Here is a 21,936-nt window from a genome sequence, read left to right on the forward strand (position 1 = left end):
TTCTTAATGTATTTAAAGAATACTTACTTAAAGCAAAAATAATAGCAATATATTGTGGCATTCAAATGCAAATTGAAATGCATTGTAACAATAAAACAAAGAGAAAAAAAAGGAACTTTACCATTTTAAGGTTCTTATAAAATACGTGAAGTGATTAATTCAAGGTAGATTGTGATAAGTTCAAGATAAATATTGTAAATACCATAGAAAAAAAATTTTTTAATAACATGGAAGTAAAATCAGTAGGCCAAAAGAGGTGATAAAATAGAATACCAAGAAATTATCAAATTAATTCACAAGAAGGCAGGAAAAGAGGAAAAAAGCAAAGAACAGGTGTAAGTCCTGGATAATAAGTAGGAAGGTGGTAGACTTGAAGTCAATAATGCTAATAATTACATTAAAGATAAATGGATTAAACATATAAATGAAAAGACAGAAATTATTATGTTATAGTAAAAATAAAAAGGCAATAATATGCTATCTATAAGAGATGTACATTAAATATGAAGAAATTGATAGATAAAACAGAATGAAAAAAAGATATACCATACAAATACTAACTACAGGAAATCTGGAGTGGCTAAATTAATATCAATAGAATATTAACCAAAAAAATTAACCAAAAAAGACATGTCATAATTTAAAAGAGTCAATTCATCAAAAAGACATAACAGTCCTAAAGTGTATGTATCTAAAAACACAATTCTAAAATATGTGAAGTACACGGTAGAACTGAAGAGAGAATTAGAAAAATACATAATTCTATGTAAAAATTTCAACACCGCTCTCTCAGAAGATGAACGTTTAGCAGATTTAAAAAAATCAATAAATATATTGAAGACTTGAACATCACTGACATCAATTGACTTAGCTGACATTTATAGAACATCAAAACTGCAGAATATACACCCTTTTTAAGTGCATGTGAAACATTTACCAAGACAGACAATCTGCTGTGACTTTTAAAGAAACACCAATAAAGGAAATGAAATGATGCAGAGTATATATTTTCTGGCCATAACAGAATTAAATTAGAATTTAGAATCAACTGTGTTGGACCATGTTAAGTACTTGTTACTTGCTCCCTCCAGTCTCACAGACATTCTGAGAGTTGAAATCGAAAGAATGACAAATGGAAAGCTTGAACCAGTTCATGTATACAGTTTGCACCAGAACCACAACCTGAGCTGAAGCCTGTCTAGCACCAAATCCCATGTTCCTTCCACTTCACTCTATAGTCTTCCCAAGTAGTTCTAAGTCACAGGTATCCTTTCCCTGCCTTTTAATATTCATTGCTGAATCTTTAAATTACCTAGGATTAAATGACAATATGAAATATCAAAAACTATCAAGATAAAGAGTGGAAACAATTATTTCTAAAATTTAATTACATTTTAATACATAACATGACAAAAAATGTTATCGGGAAAATTCCCAAACATGTATAAATTAAGTAACACATTTCTAAATAAATCATGGGTCAAAAAATAATTATAGAAAATTAGAAAATAATTTGAACTGAATGGTAATGAAACTTCAACATTTCATCATTTGCTTGTTTAACCTAAAGTAGTCTAATGAGAGAAGTTTATAGCTCAGTGCTTATACAGGAAAAAAAGAATTATTTAAAAATCAGTGATGTAGCTTTCAACTTCAGATGATAGAAAAGAACATATTAAATGTAAAACAAGCAAAAAGAAAAATACAGAGTAAAATGAATAAAATACAAAACAGAGAAAAATAAATGAAAACACTTTTGTTCATTGAAAAATGTCAATAAAACTGGAAAACCTCTTTCTTGATTGATAAACAGATTGGATGAAAATATAAATTGCTACTATCAGGAATGACGGAGGGAGAATCACTATAAATCCTGCATGCATTAAAAAAATAACAAAATGATGTAACAACTTTTTATGCCAAAAATGTGACAATGTAGATAAAGCATGAAAAATTATTTGAGGAGACAAATTCCCCAAACTGACACATGAAGAAACAGAATATCCAAATAGCTACTAAAGAAACTGAAGTCATAATTAAAAGCTTTCCCATGAAGAAAATGCCAGGCCCAGATAGTTTCATGGGTAACCCTTTTAAATATTTGACTAAGACATAATATAAATTTTATACATAAGCTTTCAGATAATAGCAAAGGAGGGGTCATCATCAAATTCATATTATAAGATCAGCATGACTTTGTTACCAGTCATGTCATTGCAAGGAAAGAAAATCTCAGACCAATATCACTCATGAACAAATATATGAGCAAATTCCCTAACAGAAATCTTCTAAGATATTATCAAATCAAATACAACTATATAAAAAGGGTAATAAATTCTGATGATGTTGGGGTTTATCTCAGAAATGAAAGATTATATCAACATTTTGAAATCAGTCAATGTAAAGTATAATATTAATAGAATAAAAGAGTAAAATAATATAATCATCTCAATGGATAAAAGTCTGAAAAATTTCAAGATACATTCATTATAAAAATACAACAAAACAAAACTCTCAGCAAATTAAAAATATAAGCTTAATACTTCATGTAGATGAAGGTCGTCTACAAAAACTTGCAAGTAGCATCACACTTATTATGAAAACTGAATGTTTGCCATCTAAGATAGAAAGCAATGCAAACATGGCTGTTCTCAATTTTTTTCTGATCATGCTACTGGAGGTCCAAAAGAGTGAAACAGTCAGGAAAAAGAAACCAAAAGTAGGAAGTTTGGAAAAGCAGTAAAAGTCCGTTTATTTGTGGCCTTTCCAGGTGGCACTAGTGGAAAGAACTTCTTGACAATACAGGAAACAAAAGAGACATGGGTTCCATCCCTGGGTCAAGAAGAGCCCCTGGAGGAGGGCATGGCAGCCCACTCCAGTATTCTTGCATGGAAAATCCCAGGGACAGAGAAGCCTGGAAGGCTACAGTCCATGGAGTTGCGAAGAATCAGACATGACTAAAGCGACTTAGCATGCACATCATGATCAAGTGTATAGAAAATGCTAAGACACCAAAAAATAAATAAATAAATAAACCAAACAGAAACCCTATTTAATTAGTGAGTTTGGAAAAGTCAAAGGACCATAAAAATTAATTCCATGTTTTTTTTTCACAAATGTGAAATTTGAAAATGAAAAAATTTAAATATTATATATAATAGCATCAACAACATAATAGAGATAAATTTAACAATATGTGTGAAAGACTTGAAACCAAAAAAGAAAGACAAGCATTGCTGAGAATATTCAATTAGTGCTAAATAAACTGAGATATCATGTTAATGAATTTAAAAACTCAATATTGCTAAAATTTTAATTCCCATTGAATCTATTTATAAATTAAATTGCAATTCCAATCAAATCGCAGGAGCCTTTAATGTAGACATAGATAAGCTGATAGTAAAATCTACATGAAAAAATATATGGTCCCTGAATCCATCTTGGAAAAGAAAATATGGAGGAAAGGACATAAAGTATATGAGCATATGATTTCATGACTTTAAAGCTGTCGGTCAAGACTAAGTAGTATTGGACTAAAGACAGACAAACAGATTAATAGAACACACTAGGGAATTCAGAAATAGACTAACATTAAGAGAGTCCTTTTTTTGGCCAAGTTGTAAAATCAATTCACAAAAAAAGAAAAAGTGAGATCTTTCAATGTGGTTTCTGTATGGAGGAAAAAAAGACATGGTCATAAGCCTAAGTATAGAGTGAAGTCGCTCAGTCATGTCTGACTCTTTGCAACCCCATGGACTGTAACCTACCAGGTTCCTCCATCCATGGGATTTCCCAGGCAAGAATACTGGTTGCCATTTCCTTCTCCAGGAGATCTTCCCAACCCAGGGATTGAACCCAGGTCTCCTGCACTGTAGGCAGACACTTTACCAAAAGTCCTCATAAATGAAACATTGTTAATATAGGGTTTAGAAAAGTACCAACTATAATAGAAGAAACTATTAAATGGACTTCTTTGTCAAGGAATTCAGAGTAGGACCCCTACATATAGTATATAAAAAGAACACAGATATCACCTATGAATCTCAGCATTAGCCAGCCTAGAATAGAGTCTACAGAAGCAAACACACAGCTCTTCTGGTACTACTAAGTGAACAGAGAACCAACCATGTTATATGTAATACTAATATAATTTCAGCAGAGATCATCTGGTCTAGTAGACACGCTGCTGCTGCTGCTGTTAAGTCACGTCAGTCATGTCAGACTCTGTGCAACCCCATAGACAGCAGCCCACTAGGCTCTGCTGTCCCTGGGATTCTCCAGGCAAGAGCACTGGAGTGGGTTGCTATTTCCTTCTCCAGTGCATGAAAGTGAAGGTGAAGTCACTCAGTCGTGTCTGACGCTTCTCCACCCCATAGACTGCAGCCCACCAGGCTCCTCTGTCCATGGGATTTTCCAGGCAAGAGTACTGGAGTGGGCTGCCATTGCCTTCTCCAGTAGATGCACTAGTAACTCCATATTCCTAAAGCCATTCATATTAAACCACTGGGAACACGGCCTTCTGTGAAAGAAGTTACTCAAAGCAGCTCTGGTGGACACACTTCCATATCACTCCTGGATTCAACATGATTTCAGTTGATTGTTTTGATTCTATCCATCTGACACTAAGTTATTAATTTATGTTTTCCTCGATAATTGTTTCCCAAAACACATGCCTTAGAAGATGAAACCCACAAAAATGTTCCATACCTAAAGAATCTGGAATCAAGTCAATTTGAATCAATTCTACCTACTACATTTCAACTCTACTACATTCCAATTTGATATTCATATCAAATATTGACATATGAAAGAACCATGAGGCTCTGAACTAAAGTAACTTGATCGATTTCGCTTATCACAGACCTTAATTATACTTGAGTATAAGAGCCTTTGTCAAATAATACCTACAAAAATCTTGTGAAAGTAATAATAAGATCTAACATTCATTGAGCATTTAATATTTATATATGTTTATATGCCAGTAACCATGCTAAATACTTTAAAACAACTTTGTGAAGGAGTGCTATTATTAATATTTTGCCTACTTTAAATAGAAACTGAAGCTCAGAGAGGTTAAGTGACGTTTCCAAGGTCACAGAATTGGACAGTATTCCAACATAGACCATCTGTGTCTAGAGTACAAATAATGAATTGCAGTACTATGAAGAGGCTGAGTAGTATTCTTAGGAACTTACTTTGGGAAACATTGTCTTACAACACGCAGTTCAGTCTTCTCTTTTTACACTGCCTTCTGAGGACCAGAAGCAATTAACTATTCAGAACCCATCCACTAAATCGCCTTAAGAGGCATATATTTCAGGCTTTTGCTCTTTACTTATTAAGTTGTAATAAAATGCTAAAGTGAAGCCTGTTTTTTTTTTAATCAGTTTTAAAAGAGGTTTAAATCCTATTGCAAAATGCAGTAGTTTTAAATTAACATTTTTAATTTTTTTGTGTATATATTAAAGGCTCTGACTCTGACATAGGTCCAAAATGATTCTGAATGGGTTGACTTCATGTGTGATGAATCATCCTTATTATTATCTAGATCACTGAAAAACATTCATGAAAGGATTCATTATCTAGGGTTCTTTGTTAGGTGAGAGACCCAAAGAAAATCTTAGACACAATATGTTTCAGGAGCAACAGCTCACACAAGAAAGCTTTATAATTTTTATTTATTGTAGGAAAATATAGTAATATCAACATAGAAATCATTTCACATCACTTTAAGTAATAGTTTTATTAATTTTCATTTTAGCAATTGTGGCTAGTGATGTATGGAAAACCTGCTTGAAATATTGGCACAGAGTATTTAAAATTATCATTTTTAAATTATATTTTTGAGGATATTTTATATCTTATTTAACTATTTGTATGCAATTAGATAATTGCTATTTATAATGTTTCATTATTATAGATAATGCTTCTAAGAATATCGATAGGGACATAATTCTCTTTCTGTTAAGTTACTTGTTCAAGGAAAATTCCAAAAGTATTAAGTCATGTGGTATGACCAGCATTTACGACTTCTGAACTCTGTCATCAATGATTTCTAAAATGGTCTTTACAATTCACCAATGATATGTGGTTCTACCAGTTTTATTATATCTCTGAGAACAGGAAATATTCTTTAGTTTTCATTTTCCTTTATAGATATGATGCTGTGCCTCATTATCATAATCATATGAAATTTTTAAGTCACATATGGGCATTAAATACTAAAACCATAAGACATATTTTCAGTATCATTATATAAATGGAAACACCAAGATTTTTCATCAAGTTTCATTTATCACTACGTGTCAGAATGTGCTAAGTGATAGAGCTCTTGTCAATTTCTCCTTTTTCTTTATTCACGGGAGGGTTGCATTTGGACTTCACACATTCATCTGCTGAGTGCATCCATTACCTTTCTGTTTCACGTTGGCTGGTCTGTCAACCTCCCCTCTGGCATTTCTGGCATGACAGACATAGTTGCGCTTCAGATCCTCAGCAGTAACTTTCTTGATGCTCAAAAGCTGAGTTCTTGTCTCGTCTTCTGTTACTTTCAGAATTACACTAGGAATAGGAGAAAGAAAATTAAAGCATTAGTGAGATTCAAGGGCCAAAGGCTGTATGTAAATCAGACAAGTAGACAATCATAGATCTCCCAGGTGAGCACAGGCAGAATGTCAATAAGCTGTGTTGCTCATGATCCTGAAGATAAAAAAGGAGACTAATCTCTGGATTCTAAAACCTTTTTTACCATCTATACTACACACAGTCCCAATATCTAGATTCAACACCCAGCATTAGCATCATACTACACATCACTCTGCAAAGTGAAGGGTCTCCTTTCCTCAAGTATATGAGGCAGGATGCAGCATTGATTCAGTGAGAGGCTTCTGAAGCCTGACACCTTTGAATTTTGACTGAGGTTTTGCATTTACTGGTTATGTACTTTGAGCATGGTAAGTAATCTTTCCATGTCTTAGTTCCTCCTTTGAAAAGGAGGAAACTGACAATACCTACATAGTGCATTGCATGTATTAACTTACTCAAGAATTCTGAGGATTGAGTATGTTAATTCATAAGTATTAGAACAATGCATGCGTGCATTCTAGGTCACCTCAGTCATGTCTGATTCTTTGCAACCCTATGGACTTTAGCCCGCCAGGCTCCTCTGTCCATGGGATTCTCCAGGCAAGAATGCTGGAGTGGGTTGCCATTCCCTTCTCCAGGATCTTCCCGACCCAGGGATTGAACCCATGTCTCTTATGTCTCCTGCACTGGGAGGTAGGTTCTTTACCACTAGCACCACCTGGGAATAAATTAGAACAAAGCTTAATAAATATTCATATAAGCTATTATTATTATCTCACAGTAATAGTTGATGCATTTCAGGGATTCCCAAAACCTGGATTTTGCACACAGATAGAACATTTTGGTCACAATTCTGAAACCTCTTGGTTATATCCTAAAGAAAGTAAAAACTTCTCAGAGCAAGTAAACTTTGTGAAAACAAGTATGTCCAATTCTCTGCAAGTCAGAGATCAAGCGCTTTGGGTCTAAGATCAAGACTGAAGATCTCTCTGAACTACTGTGCTCAAAAGGAAAAAAATAAATAAAAATTCTCTCTCTTACAGTTGACTGACATCCAGGTTCTTATGAGGTTTACTGTCAGTCATGAAAACTTGGTTAAGAGCTGTGATGGAGTTAACCTAAGTTGAACTGCACTGCTGAACTATGAACAGTGACTTGTGTTTCAATAGCAGCAAGGAGGAACAGTATGACTGTCATTACTATTCATCCCGTATTTTTATAAGGGTTGGAAGCACAATGTTCAGAATTCCTGAAATGGTCAATAACTCTCCTTCTGTGCATTCAGTCACATCTTTCATCAATTCCTTTAGCAAAAACTGCTCCAATTTCAGGAAACTCCTTCTATATCATTAAATATGTTCTGTTCCTTGAACCTCTACACCTTTGTGTATGATGTTAAAAAAAAAAAATGATGTTCTTTTTTCTTTTTACCAGGAACATGCTTTTATTTCTTTTTCCAGTGTATTTCTACTTATCCTTCAAATCTTTATATAGGCCATGTATCATCTGAGAAGTATTACCTAACTCCCTAAAGCTGACTGGAACTTCCAACTAAATCTTTCCTAATATCCAATACTTCCCTTTTACTGCATTTATCACATTATACTAACATCTCTGTTGTATCATTGCTATACTTGTAAAATCTACTCAGTTAGGAACTAAGTATCTTGCTTGTTACCCGATGATACTTTATAATTTCTGTATAAAGTCTGAGTTTACTACTAGGGAATAAATACCTTTTAACTCCTTGAAGTTCAAGTAACCTAAGATCTATCAGCACATAGATGATAAGGTGTAAGTTTTCAGAACTACTTTGTTATGCAGTTAGCTGCTCATTTTTATTTATTGTTGCAGTCTTCCTTGCCAAATCAAGCTACTTCAAAAAATGTCATGTTTATTTATGTCATGACCCAGCTTGTTATTTTAAAAGTGAGTTATATTACCACCTCATCCACTTAAAAAATAAAATTTAAAGAACATTAATGTTTTTAGTCAATATTAAAAATTATCACTTATAAATGTGATATATATGCTATGAAAATTAAGAAAGGAGAGGAAGGAGACAGGAAATATATGCTTACTGTGAGATAAGAACTAACACAACTATCTGAGGCACAAAAACATAGGCCCAGATTCCAGACTTGAGAAATAGAATAGGGCCATGCTGGCAAGCTTTCATCTGTCTCCAACTCTAAATCCTGCCCTTTTCATTCATATAGGATATTCATTCCAACTGCTTTCAAGTGGGTATCATAAAGATATAATCATCAGGTAGTATCTGGGGCTTGGATTACAAGTCCGAGAATCCTGTTTTGGGATATAGCTACTAAAGACTTGAAAATTAGGCTGATTTTTGGCAAAAATTAGAATTTTCATCAACCAGCAAAAACCAGAAGGCATTAGGTTGAGGAACAAGGGTTAGTCACCCCCTTGTCAGTGTCAATGATACCTTTCATTAATAGATACGTCAATAGTGGTGTCCTCTGGCTTTTTCCCATCAATGGTCCACCAAATCTCATTGCGAGAGTCCTTCAGGTAACTAAAATAGACTTTACAGGGAATGAGTAGCTCTTCTCCTAAAAAAAAAAAAAAAGTTAACTCATCAGTTTGTAACTATCACATGGTTATATTGGTCGTATTTGTGATTAATCAGAAGTTATAAAAGTTTTATGTGCCTGCAAGCTTACTTCTGACTAATTTTCAAGTGGATTAAAAGATAATGTACCATACTTCATTGCAAAACAAACAAACCAGGAAAAGGACAGCAGCTTTTTATGTAAAATTATTAGAATACCCATCTTTTAATAGAGCCTGTATAAGTCCTAAAATGACAGTATTTGTTCAAAAAGGCTCTGATAATGTTTCTTTTTTTAGCCCTAAACCTCCATGGACTACTCTTCTCCTTTGTTAGTTCCCTCACCAACAATGAGAGATTGAGGAATGGTTATCCAGATATTTGGTCCTTGGCTCAGAGAAGATGGGGCGACGCCATCGCTGAGAGGACTGACCAGGCAGGCTGCATCTTGAAATATTCAAGTTATCACGGTTCAGTCAATGAGCTTAAAGACAACTTACAAATAGAAATGCTATTTCTATTCCCTTCTGAGATGGAACATGGTGAAGACAGGGGGAATCTCTAGGCAAAACATGGTAATAATAATTGTAACAGCAGCAGACTCACTGAGGATTTTGAATGATTCCCTGTGCTAAATGTTTTGGCTACTTATCAATAGATGCACTTAATTTTAACAAGATATTATGAATTATTTTTTAAATTAATGTTTTACAGATGCAAAAGTTGAAGCATAAATGCTATCCCAAGGTCAAATTGCAAATAAGTGGCAGACCAGGATTTCACCCAGACTGACCTTCTGCTTTTATTTCCCCAGAACAGTTCTGTTTTATGCTTGCTTTCCTAGTTAGTTATTAACATCGACTACTTTCATTTTCAAACGGTGTCCAGGTTGAGATGATAAATTATATTGTCATCCCAATTTGAACTCAGGTTTGTCTCACTGAGTGGTCATACTCTAGCCTCTCTTCCAATGCAAGGTTCTTATGCCATTCTCTAGAGAGTTGCCTATAACAATATGTAGAAAGACAAAGTGACCACGGATTCAGGCATGCTTTTGTAACCATAATATGACAGACAGAGGAAAGGCATTTAGATGATTAATATGGGTTTACCCTGATGCCAGAAAGAATGTTCATATTAATATATTGAGTTTAGAAAATCTGGTCCATCCAGGATTGGCAGACTCCCTCAGTGTGGTCTTGTTTTTTTCACAAGGCAGATCACTATGTGAAACCGTACCTTAATTTGAGGGGATTGTTGTCCTCCATCTGGATTGAACACTGCTTCTATTATCTCTAGTACATTTTAAACAAATTTTCTATCTTTCATTGGGTTGGAATTGAATATATTGGGAAGATATGATATAGTGAAGTCGCTCAGTCGTGTCCAACTCTTTGTGACCCTGTGGACTGTAGCCCACCAGGATCCTCCATCCATGGGATTCTCCAGGCAAGAATACTGAAGTGGGTTACCATTTCCTTCTCCAGGGGATCTTCCCAACCCAGGGATCGAACCCGGGTCTCCCACATTGGAGGCAGATGCTTTAACCTCTGAGTCACCAGGGAAGCCCATATATTGGGAAGGACATGATATAGAGGATGTTAAATTTGTCTATGGTTTTCAAGTTAACTTGAGAGGCTTTGTATCAGAAGAATAACATATTATACCTTAACTGGTCAGTTCCAAATAATTTTTGTGTTGATTGAAAAAATATGAAAACTAAAAGGAGACCAAGATAGCCAGTGTAAACATTTGACAGTGTTCAAATCAAGGGGTACTGCTAGTTTTCTTGTTATCTGTTGAATTCCCAGTTCTGCCTCCAGTTCCACTCCCCACTCCTTTGTAGTGGGGCAGAAGTTTAAGGAAGTCTTTTGCTCATGTTGAAGTCTTGGTAAACCAGAACCCTGCACAGGCTAAAGTCTGCATCAAACAGAAGTCACTAATCAGGAGAGGAAAACTGCTCACAGAGGGAGAAGGGAGCATCTGCCCTGAGAGAAGCAGAGAATATCTCTGAGCTGCCCAAGAGATCAAAAAAGGAGCTCATCCCCAGAGCTGATTTGGTTTCTGATAACACTTCTCTTTCAATTCATGTGTTTCTCTACAACAGCTCTCTATGCTCTTGCATTAACTTAAGTGACATTTTAGTCATTGTAATTAAGAGAATCTAACTGATATTCAGAGGCACATCTGTAATTACCTGGTTCTTTCTCGTAGACCACATGATCATCAGGTGAATAGATGTGGGGAGGCATTGCATCATTTGGGGAGCCTGTGGGAGAGAGGAAGGAACCAAGGGAGATGATGTCAAATCATGGACCTTTAATTTCACATAACCTATTTCAAAAATCTGCTCTTCTGTGAAGATTGCCTAACTTCCTGGCTCAATTTGTCCATTCTTGAAAGGACCCACAGTTCCATGTACAATCAATTACAACACTTCTTTCACTTAAAACAAGCAAACAAAGGGAAAACAATACATTAAGTATCCTTCATGTTTCAGACAGAACTATTTTATCTAGTGTTTTTGCTTTCCAAAGCCTATATGAGCTAGATTTCTTTCTCATACTACTTAGCAATTAATCGATTTCAAGTCTTCCTCAATTGTTTCTTTTCTACATATTTCTCTTCAATATGCTCTGAGTGTCTAGCTTGGAAATTGGTTAAATAAGTAAGCATTCATTAATGAATGAACAAATGGAAAATTCAAAATCACAATTGTGAGGTCAGCACGGAAGTCTACCTGTTATCTAGTTATCAGTTGAATGTTCATTTGTAGGACTGCTGCTTTTTATAACATTAAGCAGTCTTTTTATGATATTAAATTCAGTCTTATTTTTCTCCTGTATTAGTCCCCAACTCAGTAGTACTTCAAAGGTAAGCACAGAAAAAGGAGGCATGATTACAAAATTATTTGATTTGAATTTTATCTGCACTATGTTAAAGCCCTTTCATACATTATGCTGAACTTGGTGTCAGACTATACAGAAAGTCCTGATCAAAAAAGGCAGAAGCCTGGGATTTAGAATTACTTCTCCACTAACACAGGGGGCTTCTCTAAGCGGGTTAGTTTCTGTTGTTGGGCCTCAATGGTTCCATCTATTAAAATATAGGGTATGAAAAACCTCACTCTGATATGGTGTCATTTTTATTAATGATACAGTGGGCATGCTGTGCTTGGTCGCTCAGTCATGTCTGACTCTTTGAGACCCCATGGACTGTAGCCCCCAGGTTCTTCTGTCCATGGGGACTCTCCAGGCAAGAATACTGGAGTGGGTTGCCATGCCCTCCTGCAGGAGATCTTCCAGACCTAAAGGGATCAATTCCAGGTCTCCTGCACTGCAGGCAGATTCTTTACCCTCTGAGCCACCAGTGAAGCCTACAGTGAGCATAGTAGTATTATATTTAGGGCTCTCCTCTCAATGTTTTCTATCCTGAGACTGGTTATACTGATTTCTAGGTCTGCTAGGAGCCTGTTGACTCTGTTTGTACACTGTCTTTCCCATTTCTCTAGTTTCTCATCCACAAAGAAAGCAATGGTTGAACACTGCTAACAAATATCTTCAGCACTAGCTATAAAAGTTCTAGTACCCCCAAAATTCATAGTTTACTTAATTCAAGTAAAAAACTGCGTGTTTTTTCTTTTTATAATATTAACCATTAGTCATTAAGCTTCTACTGTTTGCCTGAAACTGACAATACATACAGCACTAGCATATTGAGTATATTATTTCTAATATTCTGAGCTCTACCAAATGTTAGGCTGTTGTAGTCCCAGAGTACAGGAAAGTCATAGTGCTAATAAATGGCAATGGTATAATCTGAGAACAGATAAGTCTGGCACTCTTTTCACCCCCCCAAGCTGTCTTTACTTCATTCATCCACATATTCATTCAGTAGAACAATAGTTGTTATATGCCCGCTATGCATGTGGAGTTGCTGAGACCTTGGAATAGTACAGTAAACATAAAAGCTAAGCTACTTTTCTTTCAGAATTTACATACTTCTTTATAACAAAATATTAAGAGCCTGAACAAAATTATTGCACTTTGCTGTGTGCACTTAATACAAATCATGCTTACCTACCACCTTTACAGTCTGAGTTCTGGTGAGAGTGAAGGTACGTCCATTTTCTGGATATGTGACCACACATGTGTAATCTCCATTATTAGAAACCATGGCTATGATAAAGCTCAAGTTCATGCCTTCAGGTAGTACATTATTAAAGTTATGTATTTTACGACAGCCCTAAGAAGAAGTAAAGTAAAATATGTTTACTATTAAGATACATGCATAGAAAATATACAAACACATATATGCACATCTAACTTTGCACAGAACACAGACATATCTATGCTGGCTACACTTTTTACAAAACTATTTTGGTCCTATATTTGATGATTTTCTGCTAAGAAAGAATGCAGTAATTTTTATTACCCTTTCTATAAAAGGAAAATTAATACTCAAACTGAAATATGAATTCAAAAGCACAAGGTTCCTGTCTCAAGACCTAGTATTCAAATTCTGGGAATTTCAAGTTAATAGTAAAGCAAGGTCAAAGTTTAAAAAAAAAAATGGTTAAGGAAGCTTAAGCAAATGCATATACTGCTACTTAAAAAAAATTATTTTTCAATATTTCTTCACTGATTATGTTAACTCAGAGTACAGTCATGATGACAAGCTAGGCTCTGCTTTAGATGTCTGGTTTTGGCATTCTTGATCATTCTGTTGAATCACCAGATCAGTTATTTCCAAACTTCTTTGTTTTTCTTCTGTTTATCCTATTTCTTAATTTGAATAGTATAGAGTCCAGAATTTAAAAGTAAAATATATTTTATGAGTCTTAGCAAAAGTTAAGAGTTTATTTGTACTCTAATTGATATTTTCACATAACTCAGTTGCTTTTTAAAATTTTGATGTTGAAATATCTCATTCAACATAACTAGAATCCTGTTTTGGATCTCTCATTCCCACTAATTGGCTGTATTGTTTTACTGTTTTCCTTTAAAGGAAAGAAGCAATACATTGTATGTGACAAAAATATGCATTGAACATTTACTTTTAGAAAAAGGTGTTTTTCTTTTAAAAATCAATACTTTATTTATGACAAAAAGAACTGGGCATCCTTAAGGTACTCCAGATCTTTAAAAGTCTCAGAGTCTATTACCAGCTTGTACTTTCAATTTCCTATGTTCATACATTTAACTTTAATTCTTGTATCTTCAAGGTTTTCTTACTTCAATTCCTGGAGCATATGTTTTGAAATATGACAGTTACACTAAGTGGCACATTTTGTAATTCTCTGTCACAAGAAATAACATCTTTTAGGAACAGTACTAAACTTCTGATTCATGGTGATGATCATCAAAAGGAAGATGACATATACTCAGTTATCTTCCTGAATATGAATACAATTTATCCTGTTTTGATAAGTAGTGTCTCTAGACAATTGTAACCTCAGCACAGTATTTCAACACTCTAAAGTTATCATAAACTATAAGGCAACAAAACCCTGTATTCTTATAATAAATTTATGTCATATTTGGTTTAAATTGAGTTTATACTATCTATAGAACTATTTAATTTTTCTAGAAACTTTTGGTTAAACAGTTCAAAGTTATTTCCTCTTTCATGTGTTAACTTAGCTGTTCTTAAGTCCATGTGAAGTAGACAAATCAGATTAAATATGCCTTAGTTTTACAGGTGGAAAACAATGAGATAGATAAAGAGATATTCTAGATAACACAGTGCAGAGCTAAACCCCATTTTTTTTAGACAGCTGAGTAAAGGTCTTTCACTAGCTTCTTAATGGAGAATGAACACTAATCTTCATCCATTAGTTGAGGCTGAAAAAAATTATACTAAGACCTGTGCATTGGAAGGACTGATGCGGAAGCTGAAACTCCAATAATTTGGCCACCTGATGCAAAGAATTGACTCATTTGAAAAGACCCTGATGCTGGGAAAGATTGAAGGTAGGAGGAGAAGAGGATGACAGAGGATGAGATGATTGGATGGCATCACCGGCTCAGTGGACAGGAATCTGAGTAAACTCTGGGAGTTGGTGATGGACAGGAAGGCCTGGCATTCTGCAGTCCATGGGGTCGCAAAGAGTCAGACATGACTGAACAACTGAACGGAACTGAACTGTGCTTAGATGTACTGCATCATTGTATCCTTATTCCAAACTTAGCAAGTCTAGAATGTTCTTATGCCCATTTTAGAGATGAAAATACAAAGGCCTATAAAGGTTAAGTGATTGCCATTATCATAGAGCCAGGCAGTGTCAGAGCTGGAATTTAAACCTAGATCTACATGTTTTGAGGGATTTGCTCTTAATCCCACCAGACACTATCTCCCCAACCACTGTGGTTTTGACCCACCTGGGACCAGTCCCAGTATTAATAGCGTGATGTGGTTCTTACATGAGCTTAATTCTTACAATTAGTGGTAACCTAGAAAAACATAGTTTTTGGCATGAGAAGTTAGCTATTAATACTAAACTTGTCAACAGTACTCCTTAAAAAAATGTCAAAAAATAGTTTTTACACATTGTAATATATATATATACACACACATATATATGTCAATAGCAGAAACTATAACACAATACTGTAAAGCAATTATACTCTAATAAAAGAAAATCCAACAGTCAAAATATTAAAAATATTTCATATTTTTCAAATCAGTAAAACAAAAACACAAATTTTTTTTAACTTACCAAATATCATTTATGTAAAAACTATTTAAAACATATTGTTTTAGGAGATATAGTATGTGCTACAATTATAAAGAAATGCTTCAGAATCAAAGTCTTCTCATTCATTCCTTCACCCTTGAATATTAATCAATAAGCTGCATGCCAGGCACTTTTCCAGGTTCTGAGTATACAGCACTGAATAGAACAAGAGTCAGGCCTCATGGATTTCTCATTAACAGAGAAATGGAATCTGACACATCTAAATTGCAAGGAAAATGTTACAAAACAAGTGTGTATTGATCTCTTGCTAGAGTCCTCTTTCTCTTCACCTTATTCCAAACTCTTGAGAATGAACTTGAAATTTGGGCTGAATATGCCTGACTATCATTGGTTCTATGTATCAGTATTGTAAGTCAAGTTCTCTGGGATTTTTTCTTCTTTCCATAAGATAATATAAAAATGTAAGCCAAGGACAGGTTTTCTTGGTGCTGATTTGATTGGAAAAATATTTCAAATTGAGGAACATTCCATAGAAAGGAGTGGAAAACTTTTGGAGTCTAATCTACCATTCAGAAAAATCTGATCATTCAAAATTAAATTAACAACAAAGACAATAAAAAACTATTAGACCTATAACATGTCAGAAGAGGAAATGAATAAAATATTATATACATTATAAGTTTTTATGTATGTAGTGGGGATAGCTTCAGGGCATTGTTGAACTAAAAACACCCATTAACTTTAGCCTGTAGTATCTGATGAGCTCTGCTTTTTATAAGCATCTGCTTCTCGAGGCCCTTCATGGACCTAAGACATAAAGGGAATTTTTGAACATAATGAATTATTCCTGAAAATAAATCCTTCATATTTTTGGTGATTTCAAAATCATTCACTTGGAATCCAGAAAAAAAAAAAGTTATGAACAGAGATCTTAATACTCAAAAAATAAAAATACATTTCCAAATATAAGAAACAGGTTAACAACATGTTGATTCCACTAGGAAGCAGACATCTGACTAGAAGACAAGTCATTCACTGAGTTGAGCCATCAGTTCCTCATTCTGCATTTGAAAGAGAGAAGTTAAATAGGAGAGCAACTCTTTAACCACATAATGGTACCCTTGGCAACCTACAGCAGTATATAGGTAAAGATAAGCACAAGAAATGACTTTGAGATCCTTAAGAGGAAATAAATCATGTGTGAGGTATGGGGTGTGGGTGGGCAGATGGCATGACTATATAAAAACAAATGTTTCCATTCAATAAGCCTACAGTTTTCAAAGAACTCTGTTGAGGAACAATGATGGAAAAGACACAGTTCTTAACCTACAGATGCAGATATGCAGTCTAGTGGAAGACTGCAACAAATACTATGAAAGGCATACTGGGATGGGGAAGTGGAGGAAGAAGACTGAACAGAAAACATTTAGAAAATCTGCATGGAAAAAGAAGATCTGAACTGGATCTTAAAGGACAGGTAGATTATTAAATCAATCAGGAAGAGAGGAGACATGGAGAGGTACCCTCCAAGGACAGAAAAAAGTACAAACAACATACCTTTATTACTCTTATAGCATTATGCTCTCCATGTTAGCACTTAACTAACTTCAACATAATCATCTCTTTTCATTTATCTTATCTCTTTCTCAGAAAATTTACTTCTGTGGAATAAAGTAGGGGGCAGGCAGATTAGCACTTCATCTGCACAGCCAGCAACTGCTCAATGCTGGACACATGGTAAATGCTCAATATGTCGGTGTTGCATGATCAAAATTATAAACTGAACCAGAGAAGCAAAGACATAATACGTGGAGCTGCAAGCTCACATGGAATGCAAATGATAATAAGATGGTGAATATACAGACTTATAAAGATATGGGATGGGTGAGTTGTAGGATGAGTGGGGAAAGTAGAAGAAAGGATAAAAAGAGTTAAGCTGAGATATGAGGATATAAGAGTCAAAATATCTACTGACATTTTTGCTCCCAAAATTAAGTTGTTATAAAATACACCACACTTGTTCAAAAAGGCTCATAAGAGTTTTATACACCAGCCACTTTCAGTGAGCAGAACTATGTCACGCAATATTTGTACAATAAAAATTGACAAAATCCCCTCTAGGTGTCAGGCATTCAGTTAGAAGCTAGGCTTTCAGTAGCCAGTAAAAACAGAAATGGCCCTTATTTCCATGATATTTTCTAGTCCAAATAAATTCATTCAATTTTTAATCAATTTCTAAATACAAAGTACATTGACTCAGTTTTGTAATATGTATTTGATAATCAAGGGAAAGCAAAAGAGAGAAGACACTACTTCATACAGAAGGGAGTAATGCAATCATTACAGTAACAAAGATGGGATATAAATTAAGTGCCATGAAAACATAAAGTGGGTGATTCATCCAGCCTAATTCACCCTGAAAGCATCACAGATATTTGAACTGAGTTTAAGTTTAAAAGATGAACCTTTAGGTCCTCAGAAGCTCTAAAACTATATGTAAAATGCTGCATGTATATATGCATATATGGAATTGTGCGTATGTGTGTGCCCAACTCTTTGAGATCCTATGGACTGTAGCCTGCTAGGTTCCTCTGCATGGAATCAAATAGGTATAATTTGGAAAGAAAATATGATACGTACTTTCTTTATATACTAGACTAAGTAAGTGCTGCACTATGCTAAGTTGTGTCAGACTCTGCAACTGCATAGACTGTAGCCTACCAGGCTCCTCTATCTATGGGATTTTCCAGGCAAGAATACTGGAGTGGCTTGCCATTTCCTCTTCCAGAGGGTCTTCCCGACACAGGGATCAAACCCATATCTCCTGCATTTCCTGCATTGGCAGGTGGATTCTTTACCTCTGAACCACCTGGCAAACCATACTTCCTTTATACCAAAGGTTAAATATCACTAGACAGGGACTGTAGGGAAAGGAAAGAGATAAAGAACCAACCAAACTAAGTTTTCAGATCAAACTGAAATGAGCACTTTAAAAATAACATCTATTACATAGACCTTGCATTAACTTCCTGAAATATGTGCTACACCAACAAGAAGGCCAACCCTCGCACTGTTGCCGAAATGTTCTTTACTGATGGCACTTTCCAAAGATTTTCCTATTCCCTAACAGGTTTCTAAACAATATCCAACCAACTGTGATGAATTTCATACTGAAAATTAAAGGTGGATATAAAATGATTATACCAAGGACACGGGCAACAAGCTTTTTTTGAAAATTGATATCCAGAATGGTATCTATACTGTTAAATAGCAATTGAGAGCATTTCAGCAGCTGCTATAAATGTAATACCCAAAGCATTCAATAAAGTGGTCTCTCCAATCCTCAGGAAGAAAAGGAACACTGACTTAGTTTTCATAAAGTGTCTTTGGGGAAAAAAATTTAAATACCCAATTATAACAATGAGGAAGAGTAACCATCCATTAATATGAACGTCAAAATGACTTGTCTTATTTTAAAGCTCATGGGTCCAAAACATTTAACAATAATAGTGAAAACAATAAGATCATACTTACCTGTGTCATGGCCACTATATATCTGGTAGGCTCTGTGAATAAACAGGCAGCCTCCAATTTATATACATGTTGTGGTTCAGAAGTTCTTTCAGAAGCTGGCTATTTGAAATTCAATAAATGACTTACAAACCACAGTTTGCTTTTCCAGGTTAGTTACAAATACTGGCTTACTCAACATTTACTGAACATTGATTTCACTCACAAGACTGTTGAATTAGAGAACTGTGAATTCTGGGCCCTGGATGAAGAAAACTGTACCATGCTGAAGATGAGGAGAGAAAGGAAGACATGTGGATGAAGAAAGCAAAATCCTGCCCCATTTCCCTAAGACTCCAAGACAGAAATGTTGGATTTTCTATTCCTTCCAATCTATTTTTCTGAGCTCCTTCTGATTTCCCAGGGTCCTCTTTTCATAGGCTTCCTTATGTCTCACAGTCCAGTCTACAGCCCAGTCTGTGTTCAAAGATAGTCCTTCCCTTCAAAGAGCCCTTTGTCCCAGAAGTAAAGACTGAACCAACCTTCTCTGTGGCCTTTCTGGAGAGCACAGGCTTTGGAACCACATAGAACTGGCCTGCAATTCCAGATGTTCATCTTATCAGCTGGATTGCTTTGAGTATATTATATAAGATAATGTAAAAGTCTGGGCTTTTGATACAGATTGCATAGAGTTGAATCTTGGACAAATCACTCAACTACTTCACACTTCAGTTTCCTTGACTATCAAATGGAGAAAATAGAGCCTTCTTTGAGATGAGATAACTGAGTGAAATTATTAAAGCATTTAGAATTCCTGTGCTCAATAAATGTCAGTGATTATTGTTTGTATCTCCAAACATCTGTTTCCTAATCTACATAAGGATAATATCTACTTGAAGGATTGTGATGAGTATTATGTATGATGATATTTAAAGTACATAACACAATGTATTGCCCTAGTGGAATGAAAGAAATATTCAGTTCAGTTCAGTTCAGTTCAGTCACTCAGTCATGTCTGACTCTTTACAACCCCACATACTATAGCATGCCAGGCTTCCCTGTCCAACACCAACTCCCAGAGCGTGCTTAAATTCATGTCCATTGAGTCAGTGATGACATCCAACCATCTCATTCTCTGTCATCCCCTTCTTCTTCTGCCTTCAATCTTTCCCAGCATCAAGGTGTGTTCCAATGAGTCTATTCTTCACATCAGGTGGCCGAAGTATTGGAGTTTCAACATCAGCATCAGTCCTTCCAATGAATATTTAGGACTGATTTCCTTTAGGATTTACTGGTTTGATCTCCTTGCAGTACAAGCAACTCTCAAGAGCCTTCTCCAACATCACAGTTCAAAAGCATCAGTTCTTCGGTGCTCAGCTTTCTTTATGGCCCAACTCTCACATTCATACATGGCTACTGGAAAAAACATAGCTTTGACTAGACAGACCTTTGTTGGCAAAGTAGTGTCTCTGCTTTTTAATATACTGTGTAGATTTGTCACAGCTTTTCTTCCAAGGAGCAAGCATCTTTTAATTTCATGGCTGCAGTTACAATCTGCAGTGATTTTGAAACCCAAGAAAATAGTCTCTCACTGTTTCCGTTGTTTCCCCATCTACTTGCCATGAAATGATGGGACCAGATGCTATGATCTTAGTTTTTTGAATGTTGAGTAAAATGAAAGAAACATTAGTTTCCTTTTTTTTCAATTCATTAGCTTTCATCCTTCCCCTAACAGGGAAGCAAATTTGCTGGAATTGATGAATGTGTCTTTTAACTACTATAGAGTTATTTGTATTACTAAAAGAGACAATTTCTATGATGTCAAGGTAAGGAATTCAGTTGGAAACAACAAAGAGGAGGATTATATAATTTTAGGAAGGCCAAGATACTTTGGTGGATGCAGGGAGTGACTATTGAAAGTAGAAAGCAAAATAGACAAAAAAAGTAGCAGCATGTGATTGGAGAATGCAGTTACCAAAGACTTGATTTTATTCCCAGAATGGAAGCACTCTTAGGAGTAAAGCTGTCGATCAATTACCAAAATGTAAAGAAATAAAAGGCAGTATAACACACATAAATAGCAGCTTTTTTCATAATCAGAGAATAGAAAGGATGGATGGTTACTGGTTATCTTCTTTAGTCACCTGCACATTGTTGGGTATCTGCCATGGTCATGATTTTATCACCATGATTTTATTTCTTAGTCTTCTTTCCAGGCTTTCAGGTTTTATTCACTCCACGAACATTCCCTCCAGATTTGTATCTTAGCCCTTTTCTCACTTTATTTTTCCTACTTAAGGGTTTCAACTATCACATAAATGCATCCAGTTCTCTGCCTCCAGCTTTGAGTTCTTTTTAGTAAGCTCCAGACTCAAACACATGTAGCCACTATTAGCCACTGCCATCTAGATGTCACACGGATAAGTTCAACTCATATGACAGGATCTAAATTCACTACTTGTCCCCCAAATCTGTTCCTCCTCTGCTATTTCATATCTTGATTAATAGCACTGACACTTGTCCAATCAGGAAAGCCAGAGATCTGGGAATTATCAGAGATACAGAGATG

General features: G+C 35.3%; 1 protein-coding gene across 7 annotated transcripts in view; it reads right to left on the reverse strand.

The window, feature by feature from the left end:
• IL1RAP (interleukin 1 receptor accessory protein) overlaps positions 1-21,936 on the reverse strand; it is a 149,216-nt gene that overhangs the window by 28,551 nt on the left and 98,729 nt on the right. For all 7 annotated transcript variants that reach the window (XR_002313374.2, XM_020890480.2, XM_070466244.1 and 4 more), the window contains exons 5-8: positions 13,240-13,405; positions 11,358-11,429; positions 9,035-9,161; positions 6,413-6,561 (exon numbers count right to left, since the gene is read on the reverse strand). Coding sequence is in view for 6 of the 7 variants with exons in the window: in XM_020890480.2 (XP_020746139.1) it covers positions 6,413-6,561; positions 9,035-9,161; positions 11,358-11,429; positions 13,240-13,405 (514 nt within the window). In the remaining variant the exon portion in view is untranslated. The remainder of the gene's footprint in view (positions 1-6,412; positions 6,562-9,034; positions 9,162-11,357; positions 11,430-13,239; positions 13,406-21,936) is intronic.

The sequence above is a fragment of the Odocoileus virginianus genome, chromosome 4 (assembly GCF_023699985.2).
Source record: "Odocoileus virginianus isolate 20LAN1187 ecotype Illinois chromosome 4, Ovbor_1.2, whole genome shotgun sequence".
NCBI classification, from domain to species: Eukaryota; Metazoa; Chordata; class Mammalia; order Artiodactyla; family Cervidae; genus Odocoileus; species Odocoileus virginianus.